This window comes from Ochlerotatus camptorhynchus, unplaced genomic scaffold (assembly GCF_037179485.1).
Source record: "Ochlerotatus camptorhynchus isolate MF236.1 unplaced genomic scaffold, CSIRO-AGI_Acam_v1.1 ptg000094l, whole genome shotgun sequence".
NCBI lineage: Eukaryota > Metazoa > Arthropoda > Insecta > Diptera > Culicidae > Ochlerotatus > Ochlerotatus camptorhynchus.
The window spans coordinates 1,922,786-1,945,049 of NW_027040584.1; the positions used below are offsets into that span (position 1 = coordinate 1,922,786).

The following is a 22,264-nucleotide window of genomic DNA, read 5'->3' on the forward strand; positions in this document are numbered from 1 at the left end:
TTTTATATTATGTTATGATCTAAAAAAATATATTATTAAAGCTGATTGTTTTGTGATATTATTTTCTTCCGTTATATTATACATTTTATATTATTATATCATTTTTATCCGCCAGGATCTTGGAATTAAATATACAGACTGCCTAGAATGTATGTATGTCATGGAATGATATTTTACTGCATGTAGTATTTCATCAATTTATTTTATTTTACACTTCATATTATGTTTTCAAATAGAATTATAATTATTTTTTTCAGATCATCATCATTTACCATTTCAAATTGTAAAATGATTTTCATTGGCATCAATCCAGGAATATTCATGCAACGTTAAAATATTAGTAGGAGTATAACCCTCTTATTAAATTATTTTGTAGCATATTATTATAATTTAATATCTTATACATTACAGGAATTTATTTTAGTACAGATTTTACTAAATAAATAATTGCTTACATATTTACCAACAGGATCTATATACGGCTGAAAAAGAACACATTACATCATTAGAGATAATTTCAATTACTCTTTAATATAACCACTACATTAAAGATTAACTAAAACATATCATTTTACTTTTGCAGAGTTTTCAATATTTACAATCATAGTTAACCTAGAATTTTCGGTTTTTCGATTCATTACTTAAAATATTCATAACGTCACATGGGGTACAGTTTCAATCTATGGCATATGTATAATTTTTATGCATAAGTACCATTAAAATATAATTATTAATTCCTAAGTTGAATTAAAAATAAAATAAAATCTAGGTTGTTTTGTTATATGTAATTATTTATTATCATTTATTGTATTTCACTATATATAAAATTTTTGACTTTAATTTATTTTTTTTTTATTACTTTATTAAAGAGATTTTCAGATAAATGTAAAATATTAAATATTTCTGTATATTGATAAATTCTGGGACGGGAGGGAGCATCAGGGCATCATTGAAGTTGTAACTGGACAATGGAGTGGAGTGCCAGCCGGAGTCTAGGAGGAAGTGTGTACTGTCATTTTAGATAGTTACATTTTACTCCAACAGTTGGAATGAATTTGACGCGCTCTTCTCAAACAAACCATCCCGTGGAAAGCTTAACATGTATTGCAAATTTCGTAGTTCATTTTGTTGGATCATATTGTTGGAAGGAGATTCTCTTATTCCCGCGGGTTTCGCGTAAGTGTCTCTGCTTACGGGCCCGTCCAACCCTTTTTGGCCCTTCATACAGCAATATGTTGAATTCATAATGATTACAAAAATTGATCTTGCTGTTGAGTGGAGCCGCATGCAGGGCAAGACCCAAGCTAGGATGGTGGCTTCTTACATACATACATACATACAAGCGACATTTGAAGATTCACGTTTTCCAAGGATTAAAATATTGCATCAGCTGCCCATAAACTGCGAAGACTCCTTTTTTTTGCTGTTCTAAACCATCCCTTGCCTCGCGTAAGCAGTTTTTTCGATACCCCATAGTTTTTAGTTTATTAATAGGCCTATACCGTACTCCGGTAAACAAGCCTTTACCCGTGAGACTAGTCCATAAAAAAGCAAAAATTCTCAGTGAATACCTTGTATCTGCAGCCACTTAAGCAGTATTACACGCTCGTCATTGTGTCCGAATTGGATTAAATTTCCTAGGAGTAAAGAACCTATCATCATCGCAGTAAATAAAAATACGATTATAATGGTGGAAGAGCAGCCGACAACAACGAAAAATTCATTGAAGAACTTTTTTCTAACGTGACTCCTTTGGGCAATAGGTATACGCCAGACCTTTACTCCATTGAACCGCAGGATTCAAAATCTTTAGAAGCTCCATCATGCTACACACTTTGATTTTTTACCGAGATGGGCAACACCGAGCAACTCGGTATTTTATTTTGCTGGATCTCAGCGAAAAACTTGCCGAGAGTCAGCAAAATTTATCTTTGTTTGCTCAGATCTCGGAAAAATTCCCGTTTGTTAGCTGAATCTCTGAGATCCAGCGAAATAAAATGCCGAGCTACTCGGTGGTGCCCATCTCGGCGAAAAAATCTAAGTGTGTAGCATTTGGTATTTGCCTCATACGATGTGCAATACGTGACGTGATTCGAGTAACTATCAATAAGTACTTGAATTGCCGTTTTCATTAGTTTTGCAGCAACCAAGCAACTTAATTTGTTTTTGACTGCTTTCTAGTACAGGAATCTCCCAAACGGTGGATTGTGCAGTTCCCCCAGTCAATCGAGTACATTTTATTGTTTGTGATTAGTTTCAATCATGCTGATACTAGTATCCTACAAAAATCCGCTCAATATGTTGGATGACTGCCGAGACATAGCGGTGGGTGGACTGCACTACTCACCGTGCTATTCAGGGGATTTAATAGATAGGGTTAGGGAACTACTATCAGACCTGAGTTATATTGCCACAGAGTACCTATGAATGGGAAACAGCCACGGTAGCAAAAATTCTTCAAATGCAGTAATGCCAACAGGATAACACCACCATGATGCCACCATGGATTGGATTGCAAGATAGAATTTATATTTGTTTTAATAGTTAAAAGAGCACAAGGTTATTCGTCACGAAGGGTCACTGTGATCAACCGGTATTCAAAGAGCCACTTTCGGTAACATACAATTATATTTGATTCAACGTAGAGAGTTCAAATAGTTATCCCTAAATACTTAAGAATCAGAGTGACAAGCCTGCAAACTATGTACCAATGTTGTGACACAGCACGACTTTTCCTTTTTCCGAGACGCGAGTTTGTGCACAGCATTAAGTATCAGTTTGCAGGTTTGGTACTCTGATAGTTAAATGGGAGTTTAGTAAAACGGATCACTGTAAAGAGCCAATGACCTCTTCTGCCACGCTTAAACAGGGATCTCTAAACCAAATGACGCAATAAAAAAAGAAGAGTTGCATCGCTCTCTGTTTCATAACTGTTTAAAAATTAGTTTGGCAAATAGGGATATAGAGTAGAATTTTTAAAATCAAACCTCTGAATGCAATCGGTTTTGTTCATCATCATGCATATCATATCTTTGTAACTGTTTAAGCCTATATAGGTATTCGGGTTATTTTGAATTATCGTGTTGTTTATACGCAGAATGGAATAAAAATATAAGGGAGGGTGACGTTGGTGGTGTATTTGCCTTATTTTTATTGAAAATGAAGCACATATTAAACGCATGGGGCGTTAACTTTAGATTATCAATATCCCAAACAGCTATCAAAACTCAGTTATATGCATGTATGTATTTTGCCTCTCTGATTCCTGATAAGGCCTTTATTAAAAAAAAAAACAAACATTTCATTTGAAGTATAACATTCAGATCATGACACTCATTCAAAGATACGTTTCTTTTTAAGTTTTACTAAAATCAACCTTCTTCAAAAGGTCAGAGTTAAGCCGAATGAGTACACACTTAGATTTTTTGGCCGGTATTTTATTTTGCTGGATCTCAGTGAAATACTTGCCGAGATTCAGCTAACAAATGGGAATTTTGCCGAGATATCAGCTAACAAACAAAATTTTTCCCGAATCTCGGCCAGTTTTTCACTGAAATCCAGCAAAATAAAATACCGAGCTGCTCGGTGGTGCCCATCTGGGCAAAAAAAATCTAAGTGTGTAGAATATTGTTCAGTGTCTCCTCCTTTAATTGAGCTCTAAACTTAGTTAGCACAATCGGCAGAGCACTGAAAGTGTGTTCAACGCTAACTTGCGAGCACCGGATCGCAAGGATAGTGGAAACTAAGGAAAACAAATTTGGTTTGTTAGCTTTCGATCCAAATAAGATAAATCGTTCAGCTCGTCGATTACTTCGGATTCCTCTTTATTGTTGGTTGCATCATCCAAGGATTGCAAATATGCCTCAAATGCATCGTTTGCAACATCTCTCTGTTGAGATGTTGATGCTGATGGAGTTCTACCGGAAAGATCTTGTAAATTGGTCCAGGTTTGCATCAAGAAATCCTATTGAATTGACAAAAGAGCATATTAATCGCAATTAACGTATAATCACATTTCACTTACCACACATAATTTGGGATTAATTTGCTTGGATTAGCATTAGCATTAGCATAAGCATCGAAAAAGTTGCACAATATCGTAAGTGGTACGAATTAAAAACTATTAAGAGCAAAACGGATATCTATTACTGGACAGATAGTTAGTAGGAAATAATTACTATCTCCCAGATAAAGAAATATCCCGCTCAAACAGTTACTGATTGTCCTGGCCACGTCCTAACAACTGGGATAGGAAATGTATGTAAGTCTAAGATTGACTTAAGCGAGATGCAGAGAACTCTACGACCCCTCATAAATGTAATAAATGTCGGGAATTTAGGCATTATGTTAAAAGGGAAGGTAAGCCATAGGATACACCCAGTCAGTGTTACTGGCAAATGTAGTTTTTATTTTAATAAATGTTGAAATTGCTGTCCAGAGCGTCTGCTGGAAGATAAAGTATTGCGTTCGAAACGAAATCCCTATACAAAAAAAAAAATTTTGTATGAGAATTTCGTTTCGAACGAAATACAGGATTGGGGTGAAGGTTCCTGAAATAAAATGAAGATATAACATAATGAAGTCACCATCGTTGTCACACCCGTAGCTAATTAAAAGGAAGGAATTATGTAGATGTTTTATCATTTTTTATGGATTGAGGGGAAGAGGAGTGAAAATAATTTTTCTTCCTCTTCTCCCTGCTTGGATGTGTAAATATTCATTCCCAGGTAATTGCAACTGATTCAGTAACACACGCTTTTTTTTTCAAATGGTAGCCTTGCCGTTTATTTTATTTTATTTGTCATTTCCGTCATTTGCCAAACCGTATAGAGACGTCGCATTGAGATGTCTCATTTGGATGTCTCACTGAGACGTATCATATATTTATCTCACTATATTCCACATGCATACACTGCGAGGGAAAAGAGATGAGACAAAAACTTGTGAGGTGCACGACAAAAATATGTGCGTGTGACGTGTCCCTCTCACAATAACAGTGTCGCGTCACCTCAGCTTGTGTTGCTCCTGGCAAGACAAAGAGAAATGTGACAACCAGTTTCACAGCTCACTGTCGCATATATGTGTGCATGAGATTTTCGGAAGCCTGATTGAAGTTTAATAACAATCTGAATAAGCGTAATTTGCATATATATTGACGCTTGAAATCAACAGCTTTTAATTGATTTAACAACATGCTATACTAGACGTGTAATAAATGTTTTCTAGCCCCATTTTTGGATTCCATTGCATTGCTTTACAATATTGCGTCCATGGTTTAATTGTATGCATCCTTTCCATGGAAATTGAAGAGGTGAATAGGTAACATTGGTCTCATGTGAAATAATCATTCCCACAACCAGTGCCTGTTTACATCATTTTCCATCACACGCAAGGAGTAGCGCTTCAACCCAATGTAGATGAATTGCGCTCGTTTTGTATATCTTTGCTGTGAAGTACGAGCGGAACGAACAAATGAGTTCATTATAAATCCACGAATGCACGTTTGTTGACATTCACCACTGCTTGATTATCCAACCCAAAATTGTCCAAATCGCGATGACGCGCTTGGCATAGATGGTCAACAGCGACTTACGAAGAGCTACTGATTCCGATCAATAGCGGTGCGGCTTCTTCCTCTTTCTATGGATGCTTATGTGGTCTGCAGCTCGCTGCTTGCAGGCAGCCTTTCGTTGTGTACTGGAGAACAACCCAAGTAACAATTATGTATGCTTTTATGACGGTTGTAGGATGCTTTAAAACCACGGTAAAACTAGCAATGTTACTTGGGAATGTTCAACGCCACGCAGCTGATGCCGGCGAAAACAGGTGAGTGGAACTGTTTCCGATCAGCGGTTGAGGCCAGCCTTGGTAGCTAGCTGCATGCGGGGAGCCTTTCGTTGTGTGTTGGAGAACACCACCACTCACCACGCGGTGATTGAATAAACACCGTTTGGTGAGACCGGATGCAATTCAGCTTTGAAATCTGTGTTAGGGAAATCACTTTTCGCAAGCAATCGTGCAATTTTCAACAGTGGCATTTTAAAAATGGATAAAGTCTTGAACTTAGCAGATGCGTATAAATATTTCTGATCGATTGGTGATAAAATTATTGAAATTGGTCCAGGGGCAGCTGAGTTATTAACGTTCAAAATCTTTCATAATGTTGTTACATGTTCCATTTTCGGTTTTCACAAAGTGTACCCCCATATAGAAATCACAGACGTAGTCCTACGTCAAAACAGTTTGTATCGATGCGCCATCTTTGCGACCAAAACTTGAGCTATTTTTATCCACCAAATTGTAGTCCTAACTAATCCAATAAAGTACGCTGAAGATGTCAACTCAATTGGATGGAATCCCAGATCGTTAATATGCTTTGCTTGCACGTAATTAAAGGCCCATTGTCTCATAAACATCGGATGAAAGGGTATGTATTCTCAGCAATTTGAAATGGGAGTTGTCGAGAGTCAGGGAGGTAAAGGTTAATAAATGGTAATTCTACGAACTACTGGAACCTGAAAAATCATCTTGTAAGTTTTTTTTTCCGAAAAATATTGATTCTGAAGGAAGCTGCATCTGTTCGATTACTCAGTTTGTTGTTACATTTCTCGTATTAAATTCATCAAAAGCATGTTAGAATCTCGTTCGAAAATGCAATGTATCAATAGATACAAAATTTAGACTAATACAGCTAAATTTGGAATAACTGGCAACGACTTTAAATGGATTTTGGTGTGCACTTAAATCAAGCTAACATTTCCTTTAGTTCGTCTGTGCAACAACACAAAACACGACACTCACTTTCATTTTTCAATTTGACCGCCTGAAAAGAAATGCATCAATGCATTACTCAACCAAAGAGTATTATGTTCACATTAAAAAAAGCCCGTTAATTCTGCAGTTACAGAAACATTGTGAACAATCGGCCTGCACAATCCCTCTCGTCATTCGATGGACAAGCGAATAAACTAGTTTTCCCAAATGAACAAACCACAGGCACCGCCGAAGTCGTTTTTCTTCTCTTAAGTCCGGTTCAGCTGCCATTTTTCCTCCACTAATCAATTAATGACCATTGCTCCACTCTATGGAGGGAAACTTTTTCTTCTACACAGCTCTATGCAATATCTTCTCGGCAACCGTTCGACAAGTGCAATCCACATCAACCACTTTTTTCCATTAGTTTCCCTTACTTTTGATTTGCTACCTTGTTTAAGTTAATGGCGCTTTAAAGCCACGCGCGCCTCGGCACCCATCAACGCGCTTTGTTTACTGTTTTTTGCTTTCTGTTCCGCACAGGCTCATTCGTGACATTTCTTCTCGTTTGAGCGCATTTGGCTGGCGAATTTTCTCACGAATTTATCCAATTAGCAGCAAACGAAAACCTACCCTTTTCCAAAAGGACTTCACCATTTTCACTTCGAAAAACAATAAACTGAATCGTTCGTTGAAACTTTGACCGGACTTGGACGACGAAACGATCTTCACCGTAGCGCGGCTATTCAGGGACTGCGGGACCGACGACGATGATCGACCATAGAAGGCCCCGGTTGGCTAGGGCAGAGCGAACGTGCGAAGCGAAAGGCTGAAAACCATTGCGAATCGTTTCATCATTGACGATGACGATGATCGCTTGATGACGGCCCAGTACATGGCACAGTGGGGCGTTCGAATCTTTTGAAATTTTATCCCCAAAAGCTTCATTAAATTCTATTGGGAATAAAGCTTTCATCCAGGAAATCCAGCAGGCAACGAAATTGATTTTCCAGCTGGCAACGTTAATTTGCAAGCGGTTGCAATCATTGTTTACAAAAGCTGTTGTGCTCTTATGAATTTGTCCACTGAAATTTATTTTTGAAAGAATTTCAAAGTACAATGTTAAACCATGAATTCTAAAAAAAGCATCCAATTTAAGCTCTAATCATTTGGCACTTTCTAAATGGAAATGTTGTCAGATTTTCAAAAATCACATCCCTTTATTTCAGAGGTTAGCGACAAATTGTGTTTTATCAAGTCTGGCAAACAGCACTAACCGATTCGACTTCAAAACAACTGGTTCTTAGGAGAATTTTCACTTGAATTTGTCAGATGCTGCTATTGTACCATACCTATTTTTGACAGATCAGGAATCAATTTTGACACAGCCTTAGTCTTGAAATTGATCGTTGGTCTTTTCAGAATTGTGTCCAGGTTCTACTGAAACTCGCTCCACTGTGCGTGGTACTTGGCGATGCAATTAAAAGCAGTGACCGTCGTACGTAGGGGGCTCGATTGGAGGTCCAACAACAACCACAACAACAGAGGTGGGGGCTCGGCACTGATCAGTGGAAAGTGGAAAAGTTGAGCGTCGCGATCTTAATTGAAGTCTTGGGGGTCGGGGCATCTCTCGGGACGATTGAAGCAATTGATTGTCGCGCAAGTTGTTTTGACTTTTCAATTCTCCGTTGCAGCTCAGCGCAACGGGTTTGGATTTTCCATCGTGGTCGGAAATGACGACGACGACAGTTGCTATCTATAGACAGGCAGGTAGTTTGTGTGATTCACGTGTTTGGGGTTTTAGGTATGCAAAGTCATGTCGGACGGAGCGCGTTTTTTTTTTGTGTGTGTCGTTGTAGTGTATTCGGCACTTCCAGCGGTAATTAAACGGTACGTGCTGAGGATGATATCAGTTAGGTTATGAAATGACTGGTTTCACTGATTGCAGAAGTGGGATTTTACGACGGATTGGTTGGCGAGTTTGTGGAAAATACTAATAGAATTTGGTCACACATTTGCAACTGTCGTTAGCATACTCCAGGATGAATCTGACGTTCGATGTACATTAGCAACTGCGGGGGATGTTTGTAGCGGTCAGCTTTTATTGCATTCCTTCACGCAATGCTGAGATTGTTGTTTTTCTAAGCTTCAAGTAACACGTCTGATGAAACACAATTGCCATAATTGGTCGTATTATTCTTCTATGGAGGAGTCGAGGAAGGTTCAGTTTTGCTGGTCCAACGTCCTTCAAAACTTGTCTCCAGTGTCTTGAGCGTCCCAAATTTCCTAGATCTTGTTCCATTTGATCTAGCCTACCACCGAGTTCGTTATGCTCCATGTACCAGCCGAATTCAAAGCAAATAGCATTTTTGTGCAAAGTGTCCCGTTCCAGTTTTGGAAACATTCTGGATACTGAATTTACCATATACTTGCACCAGCTCGTGGTTCATTATTTTCCATACGCCGCCAAAGCTGGTCCTAAGCACACGTCGTCCGAAAACTTCTAGTACTTGCTGGTCCTCCTCAAGCATTGTCTACGTCTCTACCGGTTTTATCAGCGGCTTGTACATTGTACACTTGGTACGGGTGGTGTTCACCAGACCTCAAAGTTTTGTGGAATCCTTAGTAAGCACAGCTTATGTCAATAATGCGTCTTTGAATTTCTCTGCTGAGTTTATTATCTGACGACACCAATGATTCGAAGTACACAATTTCAACCACCACCTCGAACTCATCTCCGTCATCAATGCGAGCTCTGTCGTGCTCGGTTCATCCAGCCAACCGATACTTCGTCTCTGACGTTTTCACCTTTAATCCAAGCTTCACGTTTCAGCCTGCATTGCTCAGCCACCACCCGGAACGTTTTTCCGACAATGTGCACGTCGTCAACAGTTGTTGAACAGGAGGCAAGAAAAACCAACGCCTTGTCGAAGTCCTTTGCTTGCTTCAAACGAGCTCAATAATGTACCCGATATCTTCACACAGCACTCTACACCACCCATCGTAGCCTTGATCAGTCTGGTCAGTTTCCCGGGAAAACCATTCTCGTCCGTAATCTTCCATAGCTCTTCACGATCGTAAGCGGCCTTGAAGGATCTGAAGCATATTACCACCGACGAACCGCAGCGCCACAGGAGCATTTCGTTTGTCCACAATTCGAATTGTCAAACGGGCGATTCAAATTTTCAAACGGGCGATCTGATCTGTCAAACGAGGTTAACCAAGGCAATATAAATTATACGTGGGTTCGTGTCCTTGCTAATTAGACTGAAGCAAAATTTGACTTTTTCCCTCCACAGTGCTTAAATTGTTTCAAATCAGGTCCTGGTTAGCCTCACAAAGTTACAACTCATTTGATTAGAAACAGACTTCGCACAAGCCATTTGAAGTTTACATGTAAATTACTATGGGAAATCTTAACTTTTTGTCTTTTTCTATATTGAGCTGCGAAACATTTCGATAGCTATTCTTATAGAAAATTTTCTCAGCTACCACTTTGCTGAAGTTCGTTTCTATGTAAAACGAGACAGGAAAAAGTTATTAATTATTTAAGAGATTGGTAAACTTATGGCATGATCAAGCAGCTGCTCTGTAGGCAACACTGTATTTTGCAGTGTGACATAGTAGCCATGATTTGTGTGTCCTATTCAACGCCCCAGAAACACCAATGTTGCCTGCTGAGCCGTTGATTGAGCATGATCATAAGACATCAGCGCATTCGATCCTTGCATTTAATCAAAAAGTGGTATTCAGCAAAGTTGTAGCTGGGAAAATTTCTTACAAGTACAATTGAAATTTTTTGAAGCAGACCGATATGGTGAATTATTAGATAGACATGAACAAAAATCTTGGTTTTCCCATAGTAATTCCCATACAAACTTCAAATGGTTTGTGCCATCTCAGTTTCTCACCAAATGGGTTCAAATTTTGAGATGCTAGTCAGGATCCGATTTGGAATCGTTTAAGTATTGTGTAGCGAAAATTTCAAATTTTGCATCACTCTATTGCTCATGGTATCACGCGATCGGATGAATAGAGAGTGGGTAGTGTTTAACGTATTTTAAATATGGCGTCTTGGACACGAGTTTGAAAGTAGCTTGTATGAGCTTTGTGATTAGCCCTAGAAACACTGGAATAAGAGACCAGCGGAGACACTGTTATGATTCCAATCGAACTGTCAAAAGCGGTTCCAATCTGCAATGTTTACAAATGGTTTGCTTCAATTAGGGAGGAGTATTAAAATCGTTTAACATGAACTCGCTCGTCGGTGCATTGGCAACGTCACTCGCAAGCAGTTACAAATGCAAGTGATGCCAGGATGGCTTTGATGTTTATCTTGTTGCCAAATTCATGTTTTTTTTCTCCACTGGTCTCTTATTCCAGTGTTTCTAATTAGCTCGGTCCCTTTCAAATTGTATCATTATTTATGTACGGTCCTTATATTTGAAATGACGCTTCACATTCATCTAGTGATGGCCGATTTTCATTCGAATAATCGATTAATCGTTTAACTCGGTTCGTTAGTAAAATATTTGTAATCGGTTATATCATGCCGACATAAGCATTAGCTTCTCCAGAGGATCATTACCCATCGTTTCAAACATGTGCTGCACTCTCATTGGTGAAAAAATGACAGCACAGCGCACAAAAAATAATCGATTAGTTTTTAATCGAGTAATTGAAAAATGGGACATCTCTGATTTTGGTGTGATTGTTTTGATAAAAGCCAGGTACGCAACAGAAAAGTAATGACGTTTTTGTATGCTACGGGATAGGACACGGAATACTATTACATTACATTAGTATCGTGATCGACATGAAGGTGGCGCATTCTGAATGAAATTTCACATTCCTTGCGGAATAATGGCCTGATCAATTATTCCGTTATGTAATTCTAACATTTGTTGAAAAATGTTTTGGATGTATTTTAACAACAAAAAAAACTAATAATTGTTGATTTTAATATTTGGCGACACCTCGCTATGATCTCAAAATTTAGCAAAAGACACCTCCCTACAGCTGTCAAATTTACTTTTGGGAATATTCCTCAAAAATTACTTTTCCGTTTTCTTTTCAGCTGCGTGCCATTTTTAGAGCGCAAAATTTCATCTCTACCAAGGGAGCGGCAAATCCATAAAATTACCTTGCATACGGGGGGTATTCATTGGATGAAAGGGACAGTGAAAGAGGACACTAAGGCTGTGAACCATTTGCCGAGATAAATTTAACTCGTGGTTAAAAGTGACATTTCGAAAGTTATTTTCTATGTTCGAAAATCCCCGTGCTGTCGATCGACCGGTTTTCGAGCCACGGTTGTCAAAATTTAACTTCTTGGCTGTCAGAAATAACCATGCTCGGATAGCAGGGTTAATCGATAACTTTTCATCTGTCAAATTTTAACCAAAAATTAAAATAATCCACCAAATGGTTCAGAGCCTAAAATAGAAAGTTTATCTTCACGCTAACCCTCAAGTACCCATTAATGAGTAAAAAAGTACGCATTTCGAAGAAAAGGGGCTTAACTCATGAAATGAGTAAAACCAACTTTACTCATTAATGAGTATTTGACGAGTACTTCATAAATTGGGTAATTTTGAATCATCGTTCTTTTTCGGTAATGTGTAAAAAGTACCCATTTTTAGGAAAAAATCTTTATAGGGCTCATTATCATCAATCATAAATACGTCGAAATTCAATTTAAAATGGAATTAGGTTACTTTATTAAAGAGACTAGCTCGGCCATTGGCTGGTTCGTCTCTGGAGATCCAATTTTAAATCATCAAACAAAACTCAACTTCAAATTATCAAACATATCGATTTCTTCATTGATAATAAAACATTGTTTATTTAGTGGATGATGAAAATGTAACCAACAAACAAATTTCAGTCTGAATTGTCAGCCTTAAAGGATTCCAGAAACATAACACTCAATCGGTTAACCGATTATCTTGTTCTATGTTTCATAGTTTTGACGCTAACAATATCAACAAAATCTTTAATTTTTTTTTTAGTTGTGACAACGATGTGGTGCTACAGGTGCACCTTGCTCAACCTTATACGCAACGTATCTTGCAAGTTGCTCGGCCAGGGAAGATTCTGTATCCTAGAAGTGCAATAAAAAGTTTATAAAATATATTTGACGATTTATACTTCCACGCTGCGCTCGCTTCTGCGTTTTTAAAAATGGCGTCACTTCGCACTGAATCAGTTATGAATAATTTTTACTCATTTTTATTGCAGAACATGTTTTAAAAACGGGGAAAAAGTACACATTTTTCAATATTACGAAAATAATCATTTTTTGACATTTTAGAACCAGATCAAAAAATTAGTACAAGATACTCACTTAATGGGTACACTGGAGTTAGCGTGTTCCGACAGTTTCAACTTAGTATTCTTCTTTGATAGTACACAGCAAAAAAATATGTAATATCGATCAACGTAATTCATGCTGATGTATGAAATAATGATGTAATACCAAAAAGCAGATACAATATTACATCAATCGATGTAATTTTGTTCGCAGAATCGATGTACATCGTACAATGTGATATTACGCAACCGATGGATTGACCTGGTTGCAGCAGTTTCGATGTAATATTCAACAACTTTTTTTGCTGTGTACTCCCTCTTTCCACTCCTTCCGTAGCTGTTCTGTAGCTATACCTTGGCTGTCAGTCGGTGCAGACAAGTAGACAACTTATCCGGGCTCATTTTAGTAAGTTCCGCTTCGATACCATCCTTCCCAGCTCTCAAAAAACGACTAAGAAAGCGAATATTTCTTCTGCGCAAAAATATTTTAAAAAAAACCTCCAAAAACAATGTTTAACCCTTTGACCAAAATTTGTGGCTTTACCACTTTTCAAAACGTTTAAACGCTGTCCAGACTGGAGAGTTATAACATGTTATAACGGTTGTTAAATAATTGCAACACAGAAACCACCATCAAGATAGCGCTATAACATGTTATAACTCTGTAGTCTGAACGTACTATTAAGTGCCCAAAGTTTTCACGTTGCCAACATTTGGGTTTTTAAAAAAAACTTTACCGTATATACCGCATGCGTGATAATGTTTGCACCATCGTACAAATAAGGTTTCCGTTTCACCTGTGCATACAATACCTTGGTTTTCTTTGCATGCACGTAACCTACAGCTCATACCGTAGTTGGCTGTGTATAAAAGAAAATGATTGACTTAGTTTGACAGTTGCACCATGACGAAGTGGCAGCGTATTCGTGATTAGTCCCACGCGCAAATGTCGCAAAAAGACATTTCAATCGCCGTGGGAGTGTCCCGGTGGACCGTCAAAAGGGTTTTAGACCGAGAAAAGAAAGGACAACTATCCGCGAAGGTGGCCACAGGTCGTCCGAGGTCAGCTCAGGTTCCGAGGGTTATCGCTGCTATCAAAAGGAAGATTCGGGTGAATCCAGTGCGTTCAATAAGGAAAATGGCAAAGGAACACGGGATCAGTGACTTTACGGCACGGAAGATCGTAAAGGAAGATTGCGGGGTGAAGTCGAGGGCACGGAAAAAAAACTCACATGATTACCAACCGTATGCAAGAAAATCTTGAACTTCCTCAATCGAAAAAATCCGGTAATCCTGTTCACCTGATAAGGTATACAATTTCTCAGTGTGTACTCGATGTATTTTGTTTTTAACGCCCAATGCTATTTTTTTTTCTTTTGCGCGCCAAGCGCTGTTTTCATTCATTCCAAATTCAGATCTCTGTAAGATAAGACACGAATAAAGTACGCAGTTTAGAATTCGTTAATTCCGGTGTTTTTATTCTCCGAAAGTAGTCCGCTCAATAGGTTATGGGCCCAGGAACGATTCCTGGTTGTGTTTTGGTCGAGTGAAGTGTTTTTCGGTCGTAAGTGCGGAAAAATGAGCTTGGAACGGGAGGAAACCATTCGTGTCGCCATTTTCGACGGGTCGAACTTTGTCGCGTGGAAATTCCGGATGCTCACCTTGCTGGAAGAGCATGAGTTGGTGGAGTGCATCGAAACGGAAGTGGGCGATGTGGCGGAGCTCAAGGTCGAGCCGGGCGATTCGGCGGAGGTTAGACTCACGAAATCCAAGGCATTGGAAAAGCGCCAGAAGCGGGATCGAAAATGCAAATCGTTGATAGTATCACGTATACACGATGACCAGCTGGAGCACCTTCAAGGACGTGAAACTCCCAAGCAGATGTGGGATGCGCTGGTGAGGATTTTTGAGCGGAAGAGCGTTGCGAAGCGGCTACACTTGAATCGCGAGATGCACGATCTTCGGTACACGGGAGGTTCGTTGCAGGATCATTTCATCAGATTCGATCGTTTGATTCGTCTGTATCGTAACGCTGGTGGCACGATGGATGATATTGATGTTGTTTGCCGACTGCTGTTGTCGTTGGGATCCGAGTACGAAGCGGTGGTGACCTCGATCGAGTCGCAGCCGGAGGAGCATCTTACAATGGAAGAGCACAACGGCGACAAGTGGCGGTGTTAATGGCAATGTGAAAAGTGAAGCGGCTTTCTCTGGCGGTGCGCAGCGGAGACCAGCGAAGAAGAAGAAGATCTTCAAATGCTTCAGCTGTCAGAAGGAAGGCCACAAGGCGAGTGACTGCCCGGATAAGAAGAAGACCGAGAAGAAGTATTCCGGAAAAGCGCAGGTGGCTGAAAAGGACGATGACGGTGTGATGTTTCTGACCAGTGACAAAATGTCAAGCAACCAGAGCAAGATCCAGTGGTTCATCGACTCCGGTGCCACGGAGCACATTTGCAATGATCGGCGATTATTTTCGAAGCTCGTTCCGTTGAAGCAGCCGATGCGGATCGCCGTTGCAAAGAGTGGAGAGTGGGTAACTGCGAAGTACGCTGGTGATGTTCCGGTGTTGGCGGTGGTTGGTGGAAAAACTGTCAAAGCGACGGTGGCAGGAGCGGTTTTTATCCCGGAAGCGCGCTGTAATTTGTTTTCCATTAGCAAGATCGGAGCTGCAGGTATGCGAGTCGTGTTCGAGGACGGTAGAGTTGAAATCCAGCGAGGGTCGAAGGTAGTTGCCACCGGCCAGAGGCGTGATAAGCTCTACGAACTCAACTTTTACGCAGCAAAAGGTGAGTGCAGTTCTGTTTATTTCTCGGGTCAGATTAGTAAAGCGACAGAGTTGTGGCATCGTCGTTATGGACACCTCGGGGAGCGCAATTTGTCGTGCCTCATCAAGAATGGAATGGTGAATAACCTGAAAGAAAGCGGTAGCGATAAATCTATGGTGATTTGTGAGGCGTGCGTAGCAGCTAAACAAACGAGAAATCCGTTCACGCTGCAAGAAGAGCGGCGGTCGAGTCGGGTACTGGAGCTCGTACACTCCGACGTCTGCGGGCCAGTTACGCCGACAGGAAGGAATGGCCATAAGTATTTCGTCACTTTCATCGACGATTGGTCCAGGTTCACGGTGGTATATCTAATCCATTCGAAAGACGAGGTGGTTCGGCGGTTTGAGGAATACGAAGCGCAGATGACAGCGAAGTTTGGTGCGAAAATTTCCCGTTTTCGTTCCGACAACGGCGGGGAGTATACCTGCAAGGAAATGCGATCGTTTTGCCAGCGAAAGGGTATCAAAATGGAATTCACTGTGCCCTACTGCCCTGAGCAAAACGGCACTAGCGAACGGATGAACCGTACGTTAGTTGAGAACGCTCGTTCAATGATGTTCGATTCCGGAATCAACCGCGATTTCTGGGGAGAGGCGGTCCAAACTGCTGCGTTCTTGGCGAATAGGAGTCCGGCCAGCGCTATCGGTCAGAGACTGACACCGTATGAACTGTTCGAGGGAAGAAAGCCTGATGTGTCAAAGTTGCGAGTGTTTGGATCCATGGCCTACTGCCACATTCCAAAAGAAAAGCGACGAAAGCTCGACGAGAAGAGTTGGAAAGGTGTCTTCGTGGGATATGGAACGAACGGATATCGAGTTTGGAATCCCGAGGAGCAGAGAATCGTGACTGTTCGGGATGTGATTATTGACGAGATATCGAAAATGAGGGCAAGTGATTTTATGAAAGACATTAAGTGGACTGAAAGAGTCATCGGCCCCTCAGTGATTGCGGACGTTGAGGATGAAGGGGACTCCGACGAAGAAGGTGTAAATGGACATGGACAACAAGAAGTGTGTAAAAACGAACAATGTGAGAACGAGTTTGATCGGGAAGAAGCGTCCGAAGTGTTTGATTCATGCGATGAAACTCTGGCGGAAGAAGGTGATGATACTCTTGAGGAAGCAAGTGGTGGTGAGACAACTGGTGTGACATCTTCGGGGCGCATCTCGAAGCCCCCAGTGTGGGCGAAGGACTACGACATGATGTTTGCTGGTGTGGCTCTAGGTGCAATGGAGTATGTCGAGAATTTACCGGGAAGCATCGCGGAATTGAAGAAGAGGCCGGATTGGCTGAAGTGGCAAGCGGCAATACAGGACGAGATGGATTCTTTGCAGCGGAATAAAACCTGGACACTGGTGAAGCTACCGAAAGGTCGAGTGCCGATTTCGTGCAAGTGGGTGTTCCGGGTAAAGCCAGGCGAAGGAGGTGGTCCAGATCGATATAAGGCTCGGCTTGTTGCGAGGGGTTTCAGCCAGCGGTATGGTTTTGATTACACGGAAACCTACTCACCGGTAGTTAAACTGGACACGTTGCGAACTATGTTGGCTGTGGCTAATCAAGAGCGAATGTTCGTTCACCAAATGGACGTTCGCACGGCCTTCCTCAATGGCGATCTGAGTGAGGAAATCTACATGTCACAACCGGAGGGTTTTGCGGAAGGAGCAGATTTGGTCTGTCGGCTACATAAGTCACTGTACGGCCTCAAGCAGGCGTCGAAAGCTTGGAATGATCGCTTCCATCGATTCATTGCTAGGCTAGGGTTCAAGAGGAGCAGCAGTGACCAGTGTCTGTATTGGCGAGGTGAGAAGGAGCGGAAGATCTACCTGATCCTATACGTGGATGACATTCTGGTCATTGGAAGCAACCTGAAGGAGATTCAAATCGTCAAAGCTTGTCTTTCTAAGGAGTTTGACATGACCGATATTGGCGAAGTTTCCAGTTTCTTGGGTATGCGGATTGAAAGAGACGTCGAAAAGCGGATCATGTGCATTAGTCAGCGCAGGTACCTCGAAGGTTTGTTGAATCGATTCAACATGGCAGATTGCAAACCAAGCAAGGTACCGATGGAGTGTCGCCTGAAACTCCAGAAAGGAGAAGAGTCGCAGCGCACATCGAAACCGTACAGGGAGCTAATTGGTTGTTTAATGTACGTAATCTTAACAACTCGTCCAGATCTTTGCGCTTCGGTCAACTATTACAGTCAGTTCCAGAGTTGTCCGACTGAGGAGCACTGGACACATTTGAAGCGGCTTCTACGGTACATTAAGGGTACTGTTGACATAGGACTGGAGTACAGAGGTGATAACAATGTGGATATTGTTGCGGCTTACTGCGATGCGGATTGGGCGAACAGTGTCATCGACCGGCGTTCGGTGACGGGTTACGTGTTTAAAGTGTTCGGCTGCGTGACGACTTGGTTGACCAGAAAGCAACAAACTGTTTCGTTGTCATCCACTGAAGCTGAACTGGTCGCGCTCTGCACAGCGGTTTGTGAAGGAGTGTGGCTGATCCGTCTTCTGGAGGAAGTAGGTTACAAGTTTGCTGTTCCTGTAACTTTCTTTGAGGACAACCAGTCTACCATAAAGGTGGTGCAAGATCAAAAGGACCACGGTAGGCTGAAGCATGTTGACGTGAAGTTGCACTACATCAGAAGCATGATTCAGCAGGGACGCATACGAATGGAGTACATTCCGACGGAGCGGCAAGTAGCAGACATCATGACGAAGTCACTACCAGGTGGGCCATTCTGTCGATTGCGGGGGGAACTTAACCTCTCAACTATCAGAAATTGAGCAGGGATGATAAGGTATACAATTTCTCAGTGTGTACGCGATGTATTTTGTTTTTAACGCCCAATGCTATTTTTTTTCTTTTGCGCGCCAAGCGCTGTTTTCATTCATTCCAAATTCAGATCTCTGTAAGATAAGACACGAATAAAGTACGCAGTTTAGAATTCGTTAATTCCGGTGTTTTTATTCTCCGAAAGTAGTCCGCCCAATATCACCGACGACAGCATGTTTACCGTCGATCCCGTATCAAATTTCGTGAACCGACCGGTATATTAATTCTCTTCCGGTAAAAGACGTAGCCGAGGAGCACAAGAACGTGTATCTGACCAAGCATCCTGCTAGCGTTATGGTGTTTGGATTGGTGGCTTCCGATGGCAAAAAAAATGGACCCGGTGTTCATTCCAGAAGGCGACAAGGTCAACACGGAGGTCTACATCGGGATTTTAAGTAAGTTTGTTCTTCCGTGGATCAAAGAATAGTACGGTCCGAAGCCAAATGTTGTATTTCAACAAGATGGGGCTCCGTGCCATATCTCGAACCGCACTCAGAAGTGGTTGCAGGAACATCTTCCGTTCTGGGCGAAGGATATGTGGCCGCCATCCAGCCCCGATTTTAATCCGCTGGATTACTCAATATGGCGCGTCATGAAGGCCAAGGCCTGCTCTAAACGCTACCTGAGTACACCAAGCCTCAGACAAACATTGACCCGTACCTGGAGAGAAATGGATCCAGACTACATTTTTATTAGAACCTGCCGTGCATTCCGGAAGCGTGTGGAGGCCGTAATTGCAGCAAGCGGAAACTCGATCGATGATTAACATAGTTTAAGACTCTGAGAAACATCTTCCCTTTGAATAAATAAAAAAAAAACTTGAAAACAAAATTTTTGAGATTTTTTTTTATTTTCACGTTGCTCTATGGTGCAAACATTATCACGCGTACGGTATTTACAAATTTTTCAAGTAAGTAAGTAAGTTAGTGAGTTTGTAATAAAATTAGTAAGTAGGTAAGTAATTAAGTAAGTAAGTAAGTAAGTAAGTAAGTAAGTAAGTAAGTAAGTAAGTAAGTAAGTAAGTAAGTAAGTAAGTAAGTAAGTAAGTAAGTAAGTAAGTAAGTAAGTAAGTAAGTAAGAAAGTAAGTAAGTAAGTAAGTAAGTAAGTAAGTAAGTAATGAAGTAAGCAAGTAAGTAAGTAAGTAAGTAAGTAAGCAAGTTATTAAGTAGGTAAGTAAGTAAGTTAGTAAGTAAGCAAGTAAGTAAGTAAGTAAATAAGTAATAAAGTAAGTGAGTATGTAAGTAAGTAAGTAAGTAATTAAGTAAGTAAGTGAGTAATTAAGAAAATAAGTCAGTAAGTAAGTAAGTAAGTAAATAAAAAACTAATAAATTAATAAACTTATTAATAAATAGATTAAAAGATCAGTTGATGAATAAATTAATATGTTAGTAAACAAATAAATGAAAATAAATAAATAAATAAATAAAGAAGTAAATAAGTAAATAACTAAATAAAAATCAATCAAATAAATAAATGAAAAAAGTTATTAGAAACAAACATAAGTTGCCTAATACTTATAACGACAATTTTTAAATAAAAATGTACAAAACTATCGATAAATAATACATTGATAAATAAATAAGTCAATAAAAATTTATTGGTGAATAAATAAACCGATCAATAGATAAATTGATAAATCAAAAAATTAAACGTCAAATAAATCGACATTTCAAAAGATCGATGATTAAAAATCAATTTATAAAAATCGAAAAACATATCAAACAAAATGACTAGAAATATAAATCTAATAATAAATAACTTTATTTCAAATTAAAAAAAAACAACAAAAAAAACAATCAAAAGCAAATCTATAAAAAATCAACGGATGAATAAAAAAAATATATATATATATAGATCGATAAAAAAAAAACTAAATTGATACATAAATAAATCAATAAATCCAAAAAAATCGCTATATAAAGAGATGGATAAATAAAATATCGATAAGTAAATATCTCAATAAATTAAAAAAAACTGTTAATAGATAAATCAATTTATTATTAAATCACCTATAAACAATTCGGTAAATAAAAAAATTGATTAAAACATAAATCGATAAATAAATAAAGCAGAAAAAATCGCTCGCTTAATTAATCGGGAAAAAGATTAATCGTTGCATAATAAATCTATAAATAAATAAATCGATGAACACGCAAATATTTTAATAGATCAATCGAAAATAAAAAAAAGATAAATAAATCAATCGATTTATAAAAAAAAAATCGATTAATAGAAAAATCGATACGTGAAATGATCGATAAATGAAATACATATAGGCCAATAAATCTATAAATAAATATAGGGGAATTTACGTATTTTCGTCAATCTAAGCAGCGTCTGCACTTCTACTAGCATTTTCTCAGCGTCACGCACATATATGGTGTGTCTGTTTGTTTACATTCATCTGCTGCTTGCTTCTCTATCCATTCCAATCGACAGAATTTTTCAAAACGTTTTGAAAGCGTTTTTACAACGCTCCAAACTTCTCAGGTGAGTGTTACTATTGTCGGCAGCCTCTTTTTCTTCGGCAACCTTCCCATTAGAACTGCGTGTTAACCAGCTGTTCTATTATCGGCAACTCGAAATCAACCCCATTTTGTAGTGCGTATGCTTTATTTGAAGAAAAATGTAGCATTACTGGATTGCTCGATCGTTCAAATATAATCAGATTGAAGCTGAAAGGCTAAACAATCGTTTGGACACATTCAGGGAAGTGCGTTGATGGGAAAACATAGTAAAATTAACGTTTAAATTTTGGTTGCCGAAAACAGTCAATGGGTGCCGAAGCCAACATTTACCCTATATCGATAAAAAAACATCGAGAAATAAATAAATTGTACAATGCAAAATCTAAAAATAAATAAACCGATTAAAATAAATCAATTCTTTCATTAATAAATAAAAGAATAAAAAAAAATCAAAAAACTAAAAACTATAAATAAATTGATACATATCAAATCAAAACCCAAAAATGTTGCTGAGTAAAAACTGATAAAACAACAAATTAATAAATTAAAAATCTACAATTTAATTCGTTATATATATATATTAATCGGATGATAAATAAAACCATAATTCTTCGGAGACGAGCCAGCCAACGGCTGAAAGTCTCCTTAATAAAGATATATAAAAAAAAAAAATAAAACCATAAAAAATAAATAAATGATAATTAAATAAAACATTTAATAAGTAATGAAATTAATGTATCGATTAAAAATGAATCGACGTACAACAAAAGTAATAAACTATAATTTACATCGATAAATATAAAAAAATGTTAAATAGGATAAAACGATTTATAAGAAGATCGATTTGGAAAATAAATCGACAAATTTTAACAATCTTTGAATAAATGAATCGAAAAATAAATTAATCGATAGTACAATAAATCAATGAAAAAATAAATGAATCCATGAATATATATAAAGTAAAAAATTCAAATCGCTAAATAAATATTTCAAAATAAATCCATAAAGAAATAAATCGTTAAAAAAATAAAACAACAAATAAGTAAATCGATAAATAAATTAAC

General features: G+C 39.0%; 1 protein-coding gene across 2 annotated transcripts in view; it reads right to left on the reverse strand.

The window, feature by feature from the left end:
* Positions 1 to 22,264, reverse strand: part of LOC135698758 (facilitated trehalose transporter Tret1-like) — an 82,575-nt gene that overhangs the window by 14,387 nt on the left and 45,924 nt on the right. The window contains exon 1 of one of the 2 annotated variants that reach the window (XM_065218887.1): positions 7,387 to 7,467. The exons of the other annotated variant lie outside the window; for it this stretch is intronic. Coding sequence (XP_065074959.1) covers positions 7,387 to 7,410 — 24 coding nt within the window. The 5' untranslated portion in view covers positions 7,411 to 7,467. Of the gene's footprint in view, positions 1 to 7,386; positions 7,468 to 22,264 lie in introns of those variants that run through there. 2 annotated transcript variants of the gene reach the window in all.